At 32.9% G+C, this 16587-nt stretch overlaps 1 protein-coding gene across 4 annotated transcripts in view; it reads left to right on the top strand.

The window, feature by feature from the left end:
* Window positions 1-992: 992 nt before the first annotated feature.
* Window positions 993-16587, top strand: part of LOC133202365 (uncharacterized) — a 34205-nt gene continuing 18610 nt past the window's right edge. For 2 of the 4 annotated variants that reach the window (XM_061338182.1, XM_061338181.1), the window contains exons 1-14: window positions 993-1105; window positions 2809-2960; window positions 3414-3544; window positions 3861-3996; window positions 4259-4327; window positions 4497-4615; window positions 6954-7035; window positions 7229-7396; window positions 7486-7572; window positions 7678-7772; window positions 11041-11148; window positions 11738-11798; window positions 14431-14535; window positions 14794-14858. In XM_061338182.1, the coding sequence (XP_061194166.1) occupies window positions 1051-1105; window positions 2809-2960; window positions 3414-3544; window positions 3861-3996; window positions 4259-4327; window positions 4497-4615; window positions 6954-7035; window positions 7229-7396; window positions 7486-7572; window positions 7678-7772; window positions 11041-11148; window positions 11738-11798; window positions 14431-14535; window positions 14794-14858 (1433 nt within the window). In that variant the 5' untranslated portion in view covers window positions 993-1050. The remainder of the gene's footprint in view (window positions 1106-2808; window positions 2961-3413; window positions 3545-3860; window positions 3997-4258; window positions 4328-4496; window positions 4616-6953; window positions 7036-7228; window positions 7397-7485; window positions 7573-7677; window positions 7773-11040; window positions 11149-11737; window positions 11799-14430; window positions 14536-14793; window positions 14859-16587) is intronic. The other 2 variants (XR_009723244.1, XM_061338180.1) reach the window with 1 other exon arrangement.

Genomic DNA, 16587 nt, shown 5'->3' with positions numbered 1-16587 from the left:
TGACATCTACGAGCTTATATTAAATGAGTGGATAAAAAATGTTATAGACATCTTTGATGGTTAGTCATTGCCAGTTTTCAGTTTCGCACAAATCAAGCTTTTAAACTATGAAACTGACATTTTAATTTAATCACCAGTCAATAATTTACTCTGTGTTTGTTATTCTAACAGTCAATTTTAAAAAAGCAAAATGCTGTACAACATGGAGTTTAAGAGATCTTTTTTTTTTTTTTTTTTTTTTGGTATCGAAAGGTTTTCTTCAGCAAAATGTTTGAAATAAACAGAATATGCAATTTTCTAACATTTTAGACAGTTGATATCAATGTTTAACACATATCAAGAGAAAAAAAACTTATGAAATTCATGGCATATTTTTTTAGTTAAGAAAGAGAAACTAAGAAATGCATCTTTAAATTGTGTATTTCATTAAGCAACATGGAAACACTATTGCAAATTCTATTTAGATTTTATGTTACATTTTGGTTAATTTCCCTGTCACAGAAGTTTTATCACTGACCCCCCACAAAGCATAGCATTTCATGTTGATTCTCAGAAAAAAAAAATTCAAGTCAAAATTGCTGCGTATGATTTTTTTTTAGTATAAAAGTCACCTTTTTCCACTCAGGGATAATATTCGTTTTAATTCTGTTATAACCATATCTTCTGTCATATGTTGCTAACCTTCTGGTCGTAGTCCATTTGATGATATGACAGCTTTAGTTGAATTAAGTTCCTCCAGGATGATAGAAGTACTCCTTACATCAATAATTAATACGGGTAATAAAACTATCAAGTATATGAAACTTTATTTCTGTACCTGCATAGGTTTTTTTTTTTTTCAAATCTTTTTTCTAAGGACAGTCCTTGGTTTTCACAGAATATTATTAAAATGATTCTTCAAGATTATATACCCTCCCAAATATGAGTATGTATAATGCAACAAATTGTGCTGCATGATCAACATCTTTCTGACGGTGGTAGCTTACTTCACAGAACAATCTGTGAATGCAGCATCCTATTCTGTTTGTGTGATACATTATTTGTGGCAAAATGGAGATGTATTGGAAATCTGTGCTGGTTTTAACGGTATTACTGATGACAGAAGGTAGGTTGTTCTCAAAAAGGAATTCATATTTAATTATTTACATGTATATTACTTCATGAAACAAAATTTATCATCCTTAAACTATTTCGCATTTGTGTAATTTTCCAAGGCATGAAAATATTTTATCTAGTAGTTACACTTTATAAGGTCGATAATTATGGCAAAATTTTTGGATCAATAATCAATTAGTGCTGATGATGTTAGTCTATTCAGTCAATGATTTTTAAATCTTTCTATCGTATGTGGGTTTTTTTTTCTATGTATACACGTCAATCATTCATTTTCATAGCACACATACATACATACCGGAAAAATTGAGAAGCTTTACATGAATCATAATCAGATCAAGGTTACCATTATGCTAAACAGGACATAATTATTGCTGTTTTTAAGGTCAATACGATGATTTAGCCACTTAAAGAGTACAATATTCACCGCACCGGAAGGACAAGGTGAATATTGTACTTTGAATGTGGTTAAATCATTGCACTAATTAAAAAAAACAATAGATGTTTTATTATATGATTCAATTATTTAATTACACAAACCCTTTAAGCAAACATGCCATCTTTCTTGTATGCATTTGCTGAAGTCTGGCACGTAGTATCGATTTTGAAAGTTGGAGGGGTTATAAGCACAATAAATGACAAACTTATCAGAAAAAAAATCTTTGAATAGCAAATAAAAAAAAAAATATTTCGCGGGGGTGTTAGGGTCCAATAACATAGGAGGGCTTTGGGCTTTGACTATTCTGCATCAAAAATTTGGGGGACCAGCCTTTCAATGAACATTTACATACTTAATAGTAAATCTTAACGCTCAGAACAAAGTGTGGGGAGGGTGACAGACCCCCTTTTTATGTGCCTGAATATTATGTTCACCTGAGTTGAAGTTGGGTGCAGGGATATAACTTTTCAGAACGAATTGTATCAAAACTTCTCAATCTATTTCTAGTCCAAAGTAGAAAAAAATAAATCCTTGTGTTCAGCCGGAAGGTCACGTGGAGGTGAATAAAGCGAAGTATTTTTTTTTTTCCTTGTTGGATCTCAACCAATCAGAAAGTTAGGAATTATTCAATCATATACAAAAGGGCTATTCTGCAAAGAATAGAAATAAAGAAAATGATTAAATATTAGTATGAGATTATATCACAATTGTTTGTACCAGTATAAGATATTTTTGCCGTATTTTATTTAATTTCCTTTAATTGTAATGTGAAAGAGTACTGACAAAAAATATGGTAAAAAGGAAATGCCCTGTCACGATTATATATGAGAAAATAACGGAAAACAATAAGTAAATAAATCACACTGAAACTGTAACTCCAGTTTTTTTGCACATGTCTTGTCATTTTTTTCCCACTGTAATTGTGATTTGCTGAACACGAATACTCCGCTTTGTTGTACTATTACATAATTTAATTCGATGAGACGTCCACGTTCTGATTCTGCCAAAGGATTTGCGTGGTGTAGTATAATAGCTTCAGTGTTGTCTTCCAAAAAATGTTAGCATGGTTCTATATACGACATCAGGTCTTTACCCAAAATCTTGATTAGGTGAAGCGATATCCTAAATCGACATTGTCTGAAAATGCTGGAGGGTGGTGGCATATCGTGAACACGTTTTAAGTTCCAGAAAAAATGTACATGCTGTCTTACAGTAACCCCTAAGTCAAGTAAAAGTAGAGTGCTATTTGACTTTAGGTGAGTGTTTGTCATCAGACCTTGATTCCCTGCAGAGAGAGTATGCAGAATGGAGATTACAGAGGTCTCCCGAGTATTCTACGGATATTGGTATATACAAATTCAACGACAGGCTGGAAAATTTCGCATTCTCGGGATTCGAAGAAAATTTTGTATGAATCATGCACAATGCTCATATTTTTTTCAATGTAATGCCTTCTGGAAAAATCATTGTAAATAATGTAATAAATGATAAACTTTCAACATTTGATTTTGCGATGGTTTGCTTATTATAAAGCATACTGTGGTTTCATCATAATTCGTTGAACACCATTTTTGTTGTTTTCGTGGTTGATCAAGACTACGAAATTAAGAGACAAAAGAATGTCAACTTTCACTAATGATAGAATAAGCCAAGGTAGCTGTTCACGAATTTATTTATCAAAAAATTATATATTTTTCCAAAACCACCAAATTAATGAACCATAAGTATGTTAAATTATTATATTGTGTATACATGAAATCTGAATTTAATGAAATTGAGGATTTCAGATCTGAATATTAAACAGTTTCACAGGAACAATAATAATAATGAGCTCTATTTGTTAAAATATGATTTATTTTAGAACAAATCTTTAGACCTTCTAAATCGTTTGAAGAGCATTGAATACAACAAACTATCACCGAAACAACAGACAGATTTTGATGTGTTGAATGATACATTAATGACAGTTGTTCGAGGATATGACTGGCGAGAGTATGTATATTTTCAGGGATTTTTCTAAATGCCTCTGTACATTATAAGAAGTATCAGAAGTAGACAAAGGGAAACGTACCGTTCAACGTTTAATTATTTTATGTCACGCTTAATAAACGAGAAGTATTTTGAACATGGCTGACATGTTACGAATAATTACCTTTGATTTCAAATTAAAGTATACTCAGAGCTAAGAAAAACAATTATCTCATGAAAGTAATTTTAAAACGATACATGCGATTAAGATTTATGAACTTCATATTTGTTGCAGAATTAATCATTTATTTACATGTAACATAATTCTTGCATTGCATAGATACAGCGCTTTGAATCCAGTAAATTTCCTAGAAGGTCCCCAAGTTGATCCATCTGAACTGCCGAAAATAACGCCATTCGACACCATAGGTGACTATGAAAACTACATCAGACGACTACAACTGTTCCCAAAGCAGGTTTGCTTGTTTGTCTTTTTTGTATGTTTAATGTCCCTTCGAGATTTTTTTACACAACGGAATCTAACCCCTGACGTAAGGATCAATTCCTTACGCCGCGACTCTAGAGCAAACGCTCTAACCACTGCGCCACACCGGCGACCACAAAGCAGGTAAACTGAATATAAACAATTTCACATTTTACCTTTCTAGATTTGGCTTACTATATCTGATCAGTGTAAAATATTGTATACATGTAATACTGTCATTTTCCCCATGTCAGATTGATGAAATGATATCAAGATTTGAGACAGCAATAGAAAAGAAGCACACGTATCATAATGTATCAGTGGTAAGTAGAGACTGCGTATCTTATAAATCACTTGATCATCTTCTTGATGCATAAGAATCATAAAGATGAGCAAATTATGTTGACAGAATATCTAGAAAATTGTAGAATATTACCTTTTGTGTTCTTAGAAAGAGTTAATGACTTAGAATCGTTCACTTTTTCATCACAGAACAGAGTTCCAGCGCAGATAGATCGCATTCTTGAAGGCGTAAATGTTACAACCTTTCCTTTCTACGAACCTTTTTTGGATCAATTGACAAACCATACAACGATACAAGAATCCAGAAAGTAAGATTTAATAAATCACGAATCTTTCAACTTAAGTGCTCGAGAATCCAAAAATATTTAATTCATTGCTTTAACTAGACAATAAATAAAGTAATAGAGTTGACTCATTTTCACATGTACTTGTTCATGCTTCATCTTTTATTTTGTTGCCAGAATTTGAATGTTGTATAAATCTTTAAGAAAAACATGTTAAGAATTATGTAATATATAACTTAACTTATAATATATAAAGATTGCCAACTTTGCAAAATCATAGAACATGTTTCATAATTAAAACTACTGCTTTGATTATGATAGAAAATGTAAATATAGTAAGTTGATTTTTTCTTCTTTTAACCTGTTAACGACTGCTTTACAACACAGGCCCGTAGAAAGCAATTTCAGTTCGGGGGAGGGGGGCACAACCATTTTCAGTTTGCTTAAAGGTGCTTAGACACAGATTTGAAGTTAATATTTTCTCAAATTTTCTGTATAATATCACGACTTATATATTGCAATCGCATTTCACACGAAAATATAATTAAAAACTTATTTTATCTGGAAATTATTGGAACTACGAATTCCTGGACGCGTTTGATTAACACATCCTTTCACTTTCACAAATTTTATCTTTATCTTTAATATTTTAGAAAAGAAGCGATTTTGTTGTGTATTAATGAAAAACATTACATCTATAATCCAGAAAATTCAGAGTAGAAATGTGCGAAAGCAAACCCCCTCACTAATATCGTCAGTCCGTGCTCAGTGTTGTATACAGAGTTTAACAAATTGAATACAACCCGTGAAACGTAAACTGTTTTTGTAAACAGGGCACGAGCTCTGTTATTGTTTTAATGTTTACGATTCACCGAGTGTGTTCAATTGTTAAAGTCTGCACACACCACTGAGCACGGACTGACAATACTGTGAGTGGGTTTTGCTTTCGAACATTTCTACTCTGAATTTTCTGGATTATAGTTTTAATATTTTTCATTAATACACAACAAAATTGCCACTTTTCTTAAGTATTCAGAATGAAATTAAAATTTGTGAAAGAGCAAGGATGTGTCAATCAAACGCGTCCAGAAATTTGAAGTTTCAATAACTTCGAGATGAAATAAGATTTTTATTATATTTTAGTATGAAATGCTATAGCAACATATAAGTCATGAAATTATACAGAAAATTTGAGAAAATATTAACTTCAAATCTGTGTCCAAGCACCTTTAAGCACCTCTAAGCAAAAATTCCTACAAAAGTAAGAAAGGTCATCTGATGTAATTATTATGGGGGGATTCATAAAGTAAGTACTGTAAAATCACTAATTTTTTAATGTTAATCATACATACATCATGTTTTAATCATACATTGTATAAAGGATTCATGGATTCATGTCCTCTACGAAATGTTTTCATGGTATGAAGGCACCCATGAATTCATGTCCTCTACGAAATGTTTTCATGGTATGCAGGGACCCATGAATTCATGTCCTCTACGATGGTATGAAGGGGCCCATGCACTCATGTCCTCTACGAAATGTTTTCATGGTATGAAGGCACCCATGAATTCATGTCCTCTACGAAATGTTTTCATGGTATGCAGGGACCCTTGAATTCATGTCCTCTACGATGGTATGAAGGGGCCCATGAATTCATGTCCTCTACAAAATGTTTTCATGGTATGTAGGGACCCATGAACTCATGTCCTCTACGATGGTATGAAGGGGCCCATGAATTCATGTCCTCTACGAAATGTAAATTATTATGCATATAACAAGTCAAAACTTCTTCATTCACGAAATCAAGTCCCCTCGAACCAATATTTTTTCCTCAAAAGCACAAAAATTTGACTCCACGAAAATATGTGACAATACTTTTGTTTTCTATAGTATACTATATATCGGCAAAATTATTGACGAGAGGGGCAAGCCCCCCCCCCCTTCTAACTCGGGTTGCTATGGCCATGACAAAAGCAAATGTATTTTACGCTTTTCTATAATTTCTTTTAGTAATTTAATTGCATTTTTGTTGTGTTTTAGGCAACTTTCTCAAATAGGCATTACATGCACACAGGTACATATCCTCTCAGTTTTGCAATGAAGTACTACTTAAAATGCAAATCTCCTCTAATACCTCAAACAAAACATCTTAATGTGCGAATCTTCTCTCTAATACACTAAACAAAATATCTCGTTCAACCCTAAACTCAATGCAAACAAAATCAATCCCTGGTGTAATTTAAACCACAGTCAATATTCAATTTGTTCATACACTTTTTCCGACGAAGTAGTGCTGTGAACTCTTTTATCTTTCTGTAAGGATTTTCATTTGAAAGATTTATGAATATTTTTCTGATACAGGACGAAAATGCGACAGAGAGTTAAACCAGTAATCAAGTTAATTATCCAAAAATATCGCAGTTTAAAGACATTTCTTCAAGATGTAAGTCATAGTGAGAGTGTCATTGATTGCCTGTATGTTTTGTTTGTTTGCACCTGTGATTGTAAATTTCATTTTCTTTTCTTTTATAAAAACCTGTATATCTTGTGAAAAATATGTTTTAAAAAACCACCTTTTCTGTTTCCCATTTCATTGGATGTTATAAATAGACAGCTTTCCTTTCCTCCATTTCAAGGTGTACTTTCATAATCTCAGAACTAATGTTGGGGTAAGTAGCTGGGACAGAGGGAGAGAATTCTATAAAGAATGTCTAAGATGGTACCTTTCATTGGATTTATCACCTGAAGAAGTACATTCCATAGGATTAAGAGAGGTGGAAAGAATTTATATGGAAATGAAAAAGGTAGGTGCATTTAATTAATATATTGATAATGAAGTAGACATCATATCAAATGACTTTTATTTTCTTTAAACATTTTTATTATTTTACAGGTCATGATGAAACTTAACCACCAAGGCTCTGTGAAAGAATTTTTTGATAAAGTAAAAGCAGATCCCCGGTTCTTTTTACAAAGCGGGGTAAGAACACTTTGCCATTATTATCAAACTTAACCGTGTCGATACTTTATACAGAGAGAGAGAGAGAGAGAGATTTTATACACAATTTTTCATTGTTCGTTTCAGGATGAAGTTATTGAATGGTACAAGAACGCAATTGAAAAAGAAATCAAACCAAAATTACCAACTTTGTTTAAAAATCTTCCAGACTTACCATTAGTGTAAATATCCTTAATGCAGATGCAGTTTTTGAAGATTATGTTCAAGTTTTGTTTAATGCAAATTTTCTTATCAAAATGGTTCTACTTTTCACATACATATGTAATTCGTTTTAGGAGATTTCATTGAAATACATGCAGACTTTGTATTGCCATGATTCCTACATAGTTCAACTTTTGGCTACTCTGCAATCATTAGATTTCGTGGTGGCTCAATTTTCATGGAATTTGTGGGTACCACTCATCCACGAATTAACATCCTCCACGAATTACAGTCCCTGAAACGTTCTACTTTCCCACTTGAACGGTGAGCGAACGCTGAACGAACGCTGAACGAACGCAGAGCGAACGGTGAGTGAACGATGTGTGAACGCTGAACGCAACTTGGTGAACGATGTGTGAACGGTGAACGGTGAGCGAACGCAGAACGCGAACGGAGCGCAAACGCGAGCGCAAAGTGAACGGTGAACGAACGGTGAACGCAAGATGAACGATTTATTCGGAATGCCTCTGATCTTTTCCTTGCATTGAAACTATTCTATTGTATTCGAATGTCTGGTGCTAAAAAAAATAGATCAAAAATAAATAAACAAATCAGTGAAAATTGTCCTAAGAAAGTCGATACATGTACATTAAGTAAAATTATTAATTTAAGTTTCTTACAATATTTTCTGCACATATGTACGATGTTTAAATTCAACTTTTTGATAACACGATTCTTATCGCTGTAAAACATTGTAATTGTTACCGAACGCTGTAGTATAACAGATGAAATTGATCTAGTTGTAAAATAAATATGTTTATTCTTATTTGATGTATAAAACCATTAAAATAATGTAGATTTTAGAAGAGAAAACTACGGACTTGTAGAATGAATTACAACGGTTGTAACAACCATACAAGGCGATTCCGTGTAAAATAATGAGAAAAAGAAATATTTTACAAAGGTATGTGGACGTATTGCATAAATATACATGTACACTCGCAGTTCAAAATTTTAATGCAATAATATATTTATGTGTCAGTTTTATTTTTTATGATGATTTATTGAGCAGACTTCTGCATGTATCTGTAGACATTTCCCGGCCGTGATTATACTCGGACAAGATGATACAAAGAGGCATTCATATTATTTGTTATATATCAATTTTTCACAACTTGATATTTAAGTAATATGCTGTCGTAATTTTTATTAAACAGACAAATGAGAGAGAGAGAGAGATTCGGTTTTAGCCCCCCCCCCTTTCCTCAAATGTTTGTACCTATATCAGACAAAAATTCTAATATTTTTCTAAATATATCAGGCAGTGAAAGTAGCCATTTTTTAATCAACAAATTCATTTGTTTTACAGTCATAATCGGTTTTTATTTTCCTGCTTCAAGTTCACACGAAGTCCACGTGCTTGACCTGTCAATCAAAATCATTCGACACTGTGCAGGTGTGAAAATCTCGTCACAACGAAGGCAAAGTGTTAGTATTTCCAAGTAGTTTTAACATTTTTCTTATCATTTCTAGATCTGATTCCAACATTTCTAAAAAATAAATAAATAAATAAAATACATTGGGAATAAATACTTGGAATAATTAAGCCGCTTGAATTTGAAACATACTCCCTGCCAATTTAAAATATCACCGCCGGCACATGTATATTTTGAACTAACTACTGTTTAATGACTTTGTTTAGATGCATGTTTGTTTTGAGACTGAAATATTTGTGCTACAAAACACATTAACTTCTTTTTAAATGTTAATTAAAATGTACTGGATATACTTCCTAAGTAATCGATTTAGGAGAAGGGGGGGGGGGGGGCTCTTAATAATATCGAATGACAAACATATAAAGTTACGGTGAAAAATATCATTACTGGAGAATCACCTTGGTTATATAGATGATAATCATGTTATAAGGCATTTCTTTCTCTCTAATTAAAGACTTTATATATGTAAAGGAGAAAAAATTCTTTAATGTATTACATTTTAAACAAATATTTCTTTTAAACCACACTATCAATTTAATTCGCTCTAAAGATATTTAATTAATTGAATATCCGCAGTACTGTTTATCATTCTCAGAACAAGTTCTAACATGTATTTCTGTATTATTTGAAAAAAAAATGTGATAAAATAAATATTTTCGTATTTTTGCTGCAGTTGGTAAATTAATTGACTTCGATTATTATCTATCCATTAACGATTTGTCGTCTTTAACATAACAACAAAATGTTGCAGTGCTTGAAGTATCAGTATTTTGCCCGTATTTAAATTTTATTTTTCAGCATCGTTCTACATAGGTACATACACGTACTGATAACAACATTAATTTTCCAAATAAATTTTATAAATAACCTAACAGCTAAGTTAGAATAATAAAAATAAATATTGTAAATAATTTTTTTCCTCATGAAATAATGATTCTTTAAACACGGAATGTTATTTATTAAAATCAAAACCTGTAAATCCTTACTTAATAAAAGATAAGTCCTTTCACTTCGGAGTTCCGAATGACACTGGAGTCTGAACGATAAGTGAACGCTGAACGCAAGGTGAACGCAAGGTGAACGAACGAAGAGCGAACGGTGAACGCTTTGTGAACGGTGAACGCGAGCGCACGGTGAACGCTGAACGCAAAACTGTGAACGGAGAGCGAACGGTGAACGCACGGTGAACGAACGGTGAACGCACGCTGAACGAACGGTGAACGAACGGTGAGCGAACGGAAAATTGGGAAAGTAGAACGTTTCAGGGACTGTAATAAACCATGATTACAAAGTCATATTTCCTTTTGTAGATATAAGAGAGTACATGAAATTACGTCCCCACGAACCTGTAAATTTTAAGCAATCCACGAAAATTGGCCCCACGAATTTTATTGATTCCACAGTATCACACTAGACGATAACATTACTTCTTGTCCTTATATTAACTTATGTTTACCTTCAACATTTTTTTCAAACTGGGCTGATAATTTAAAATTGAAAATATAGGTTTCCCGTGTAAAAAAAAGCAAGATTAAAATGGTTATATTGAGGAAAGTAAAGGAAAGTTTAAAACTTTAAACTCATAACTTATCAACGACATCAAATTTAATGATCTTAGCCTAAAATGTATTAATTCATTTGGTTTTAAATGTAGATTTTAACGTGAAATTGTTTCGTTAGTATGATTTGCATTGTAGCATTGTTATACAAAATTTGTTCTGGTATGATTTCCCCGAAGTGTGTTGCGTACATACATGTATAATTCCTAGAACGTTGACATTTTGCTTTACAGTGTGAAACCAAATCCAGTTGATGGAATTTTTGGACAGTATTTTGCAGGGCCTTCAGATGGATCCCGGCCAGGAGTGTTTCAAGTCAATGTTCATCATCCTAAAAAATTGTAAGATTCTTCCGAAATACTGACATTTATGGCAAGCCCTTCTACTTTTATTCGAGAAATAAAAAAAAAAATCTTTCAATTTCTTTGAATATGAGATATCTCTTTAGCTTAGAGAGATATCTCTTTAGCTTATAGAGATATCTCTTTATCTAAAAGAGATATCTCTTTGACTAAGAGAGATATCTTTATAACCTAGAAAGATACATGTATCTCTTTCTACAAGAGAGATAACTCTTTTTACAAGAGAAATATCTCTTTTTACAAGAGAGATATCTCTTTTACTTAGATATCTTTTTAAGCTAGAGAGATATCTCTTTAAGCGAGAGAGATATCTCTTAAAGTTAGAAAGATAGGGCTTGTCATAGACATCCCTAGTATCATGATTTATATGCATCTTGTTTATGTACGGACCGCAACCTCCTGCTTCGATTGTTTTGAGATGCAACAACTTTTAGTATTTAGCATTTTCGATCTGTCGTATTACAGTTGTAGCTGTATGACCTAAAAATTGTGAGACAAGGAAAAAAGTTTCTATGAAATGTATGAACAACTCATATTTTTAAAAATTTTAATAATTATCTCTTTACAGACCAACAATTGATTTTATGGCTTTGGCTCTCCATGAAGCTAATCCAGGTCATCATATGCAGGTGACAGGAATTGTCAAACAAGGATTTTTTTCTTCCATGTGTAGATGTTTTTTGAGTCGCCTGCATAGCAGAACGACACATTGGGATCATTTTGCATGGCGTCTGTCTATCCGTCTTTCTCTCTGTCTCTCCGTCTTTCTATCTGTCTGTCTCTCTGTCCGTCTATTATACCCTCTCTGTCCGTCTGTTATACCGTATACCTTGAGAACTGTAAGAGGTAAGGATATGATATTTTGCTCATGCATTGCTTGGTACAATGGCTTTTGCTAAATAGCAGGGCTACTGACCTTGTGATCTTGAACTTGCCTTTGAGCTGCTTTTCAAAATAGTTTGTTTATGCCACTCGCATTTAATTCTCTGAACGGTGAAAATAAGTCTGATGTACTGCTTGTTGTGAGACAGTTTAAAAAAGAAAAATAGCTATGCTTCTATCCAATTGATTTCTACATCTGTTTACCATCAAGTACACAACTAACTGTTAATGAATATATCTTTTAGATTTTGACAGGTGGGGCATTTATAGCTATCATATATACTGTATTTTTATGACCTCATGAAACTGTGCTTTCTAACTAATTGATATACATTTATCACATTAACCAAAATTTAAATGTATTTGCTTAATCGTATGAAAATAAAGGAGGATCTGTATATTGACTCGGATTTATAATTCAAGATAAGTCGTCGATTGACAATTGTAGTACAGAAGAAGACTCTTAGATATTGTTGAATTGAACGCATATAATTTAATGAATTATTATTTTATTTAAATATTCATTTTAGCTTTAAATGTTGCGGAATCATATATCAATTTGATTGTCACATTTTATTACATATACTATTCTAATACAGTCTTACTAACCAGAGATTTTTTTTAAAAAATTCTTTGCAGTCAAAGGAATAATCTATAATTTTAGTATGCAAATAAATAACTGTAGAGTGTTTCAAGAAAAGCATGTGTCGCTATAGAATAAAAAAATATCCTCGAATAGAGAGAATGAGCTATAATAGTATTTATTTATATTGTTAAATGCGACAATCAAATGGAAATGTTTCCTCGACTCTCGAAGCTAAACTGAAGCTATACTGAATTCGTCTTCTCTCCTAAAGTCAATCCTCAACTTTGCTTGAATTACGAACCCAAGTTGGTATATTGATCCCGGCTTATTTTTAAATAAATAGTAGAATGTACATGTACTTTAAAAATATTAGTGTGGGTGGTAGAGGTATATAATAAAACTTTTAAAAAAGCGGTATGAGGTCATAAAATATTCCGAAAAAATAAAATATATATTTCTGGATAATATAGGCTGCAGCTTTAATAAGTGTTTAGATTACAAATGTCAGACAAGCATTTGGCACACACCTTCTAGGGAAATCCATAGCAATGACATATATAATATATATATACTTAGAAAAATTGCTAACGCCCATCATAGAAAATAAATGTTCACTTTTTCAATACTTGTTTAAGTTTAAGACGTATCCGGTGTATAAATATGTTACTATTGTTAAATGTAAGTATGTTTATGCCCAAAGTAAAAAAAATATTATAACTGAATATTAACTGAAGCGTAACAATTCCTTAGAAATGCATGGAAATTGTGCTCACACTATTTAGAAGGATAATTTTCCATTTTCTTTATTGTGCTTACGTTCTTAACGTTTGCATTCATAAAAAAATCAGAAAAAGCGTGACCGGTTATGCAGCATTTGACCATAGAAAAGTCTGGGAGGGTAGCCGGCGTGTCTGTAGGGTGTTCCTTTGTAGAGGTTTGTTAAAAGTGAAACAATTTAATAATTGATGTTTCCTCTGGTTAAAAATGCTGTTCTAGATTACAATAGTAACACATATACTGTATATTTTTTGTGAACACGGCATTCAATAGACACCACACGACTATTGCATGGTTGTACCGTAAATCTGTGACACGTGCCCTAGGTTTTTAAGGTTTCATCGAAAAGACCCTTGACTTTCACTTCCAATGCCGAGCGCTTGACAAAAGAACAGTCACTACCTTTGTTAACGTCTTAGGTTTCACGCGGTCCGGCGATCGAGAACCCGCACCTCCCGATGACAAAGAGAACGCCCTACCACTAGGCTGCCGTGACCGATCCCAGCATTAGGAGTGAAATTCTTGGATTATTCAGGTGAGACCTTAAAAACGGAGGCCCGTTTCACTAAAGAACACTCACTGCTCAATAGCCCTACGTGTGTCCCATATTCAAAACCCTTCACTGGTATGTGGTGACGTCTCTAAATGTGTGAAAAATTCTCGAATAGGAAGTAAAACAACATACAATCAATCAACCCAAGCAAAACATGAGCAAAATATTGAATCTCTGTCTTTAAGAGTTCTTAAGATAAAAGATGTGTCAGGCAGACAGAAAGAAGCTGGGCAAAGTGAAACTGACCCAATCTAGGTTTATTTATATATTAAATGTGGCAATTGCAGGCGAAACATGCATTTTTTTTAAATACTCTAGTTAAATGTCTCCTACGTCTTCAAATAGTCTTTTCTCTCTAAATTCCCATAAGTCACTTAGACTTTTAGGCTTTTAAACAGTATAAAAACAACAAATTTTCAATCAGAAAAGCCTGCTTGTAATTATTTTTTTTCTTAAATTTTAGATTTCTATTGCATCTTCCGCTAAACTCCCCAAATACAGAAAACTTAGGGATGGTTACTACTACTCGCCTCCAACAATTCCCCCCGTACATTCCGCGTTTACAGAGGTACACACTTGTAAGATATCTCGTGTTGTAATGTTTTTAAAATTTTACTGGGCAAATATATTCAGACTTTTATTTATATACTAAGTGTCAGTACCTTAAAGATTACTTTACATTGGAATAATATATACTGATTTTTTTTTATATATCAGACCAATGATTCTTTATCTCGTGGGAATAATTTTATTGTATTAATGTAAGAGGAGGCAGTGTTCCTATTAACCTTTTGTCTTTGTCATAATTAGATGATTTTTCTCACAGGGATGGGCATTGTATGCTGAATCCTTGGGTGAGGATATGCAGTTGTACAAGACAGATTATGAACTGTAAGCAATTATGGTTAATATTATTACCACTCTTTCTTTTTTTTTAACCCTTTCCATTCTCTTTATCGATCCCACTTTATTTACTAGTACCCTTTCCTCTACCCCATAGATCTGCAGTAGAACTATTACAATTCAGTCCCCTATAATTTAAGAGCGATTCTCTGTAACCACTTAAACTTCTTTGCCACGCATGGTCACCGATTTTGATGAAACTTTGCCCATTATTACAGCTTGACACCAGAAACATATGTCAAATAAAATTTTGTTGCTATGTGTCTTGGTTGCCATGGTAACAGCCAGAAAAGTTGGAAAAATTGAGATTTTCAGCTACTTTGAATCTTTATTAAGCTTTAATAAAGACTAAGAAAAACAAACAAACTATTCTCACAAAAACTTGACACCTTGTTGCCACTTATGCTATAAAGAAACTAATAAGAATTTATCTCTAAGTAAGTGGTAACCATGGGTACTTTTGGAATACATTTTAGATGCTGAAAAATGCTAAAAAAAAACGCTCAATATTCATTAATGATAGATGTTACATGATCAAACTCAATCGACAACCAAAGAAAAACAATAAAAATATTTGACCTAAAGTAATTAGGTATTGGTAATATTATTCTAAAAATAACTTTTATGGTTGCCATGGTAACACAGTGTAACCATTCAAAATCTGTTGCTAAGATTGGGTTAATGCTACTATCTTGAGCAAAAACAATAAAATTCCTGACTGGCACATATACATCCTTAGGACCTTGCAACACAGACAACATAAGAAAAATTGGGATTATTTGTTACTTTGCAGTGTAACCATGGAAACAACGTACCAGTTGTTTAAAGTGATTTTTTTTTGCTGCTTTAGGAATTTACTTACCTTTTAATGAAGAAACATATTATTTGACTCACCTTGAATAGTATTTAACTGGTAGAACTAAAGTTGAATATCATATATTGAAAAAGTTTGTTGAAAAATACAACACTGTTGCTATGGTTACCAAGAAGGGAAAATGCTCGATTTTGTTAATTTTATATCAACATAAAATCCTATCTTCCAGCTTTTTGCATCCAGTTAGAGATTGGGTGGAAGTCAAAATTGAAAGTCAGGTTAGTTGTTCATTTATATCAATCATAAAAGTTTTGGGAATCTACATACAAGGGTACATATCCAAGGAAACAGAATATTTTTCAGATTTTTATGCATATTTTTTCGGCTAATTTCCGTAACAACGCTCTATTTAAAGAATTGAATTTGAATTTTTTGAAATGTGAAAATTAGGGTCACACCAACGCCTTTAAAAATTGATCATCAGTTATACAGAATTATGCTTTTTAAAAAGATAGGATAAGATTAAATCACTAAAAGAGTAAATTTAAAATCCCATTGTGGTACAGTCCCTGAAACGTTCTACTTTCCCATTTTTCCGTTCGCTCACCGTTCGTTCAGCGTGCGTTCACCGTTCGTTCAGCGTGCGTTCACCGTTCGCTCTCCGTTCACAGTTTTGCGTTCACCGTTCACCGTGCGCTCGCGTTCACCGTTCACAAAGCGTTCAGCGTTCGCTCTTCGTTCGTTCATTTTGCGTTCACCTTGCGTTCAGCGTTCTCCTATCGTTCAGTCTTCATTGTCATTCGGAACTCCGAAGTGAAAGGACTTATCTTTTTTTAAGTAAGGATTTTCAGGTTTTGAATTAAATAATTAGCATATCGTGTTTAAATAATCATTATTATCTAC

This window comes from Saccostrea echinata, unplaced genomic scaffold (assembly GCF_033153115.1).
Source record: "Saccostrea echinata isolate AGI-Se365-2 ecotype Australia unplaced genomic scaffold, CSIRO_AGI_Sech_v1 ptg000047l, whole genome shotgun sequence".
NCBI lineage: Eukaryota > Metazoa > Mollusca > Bivalvia > Ostreida > Ostreidae > Saccostrea > Saccostrea echinata.
This window is presented reverse-complemented; position numbering and strand designations above follow the sequence as displayed.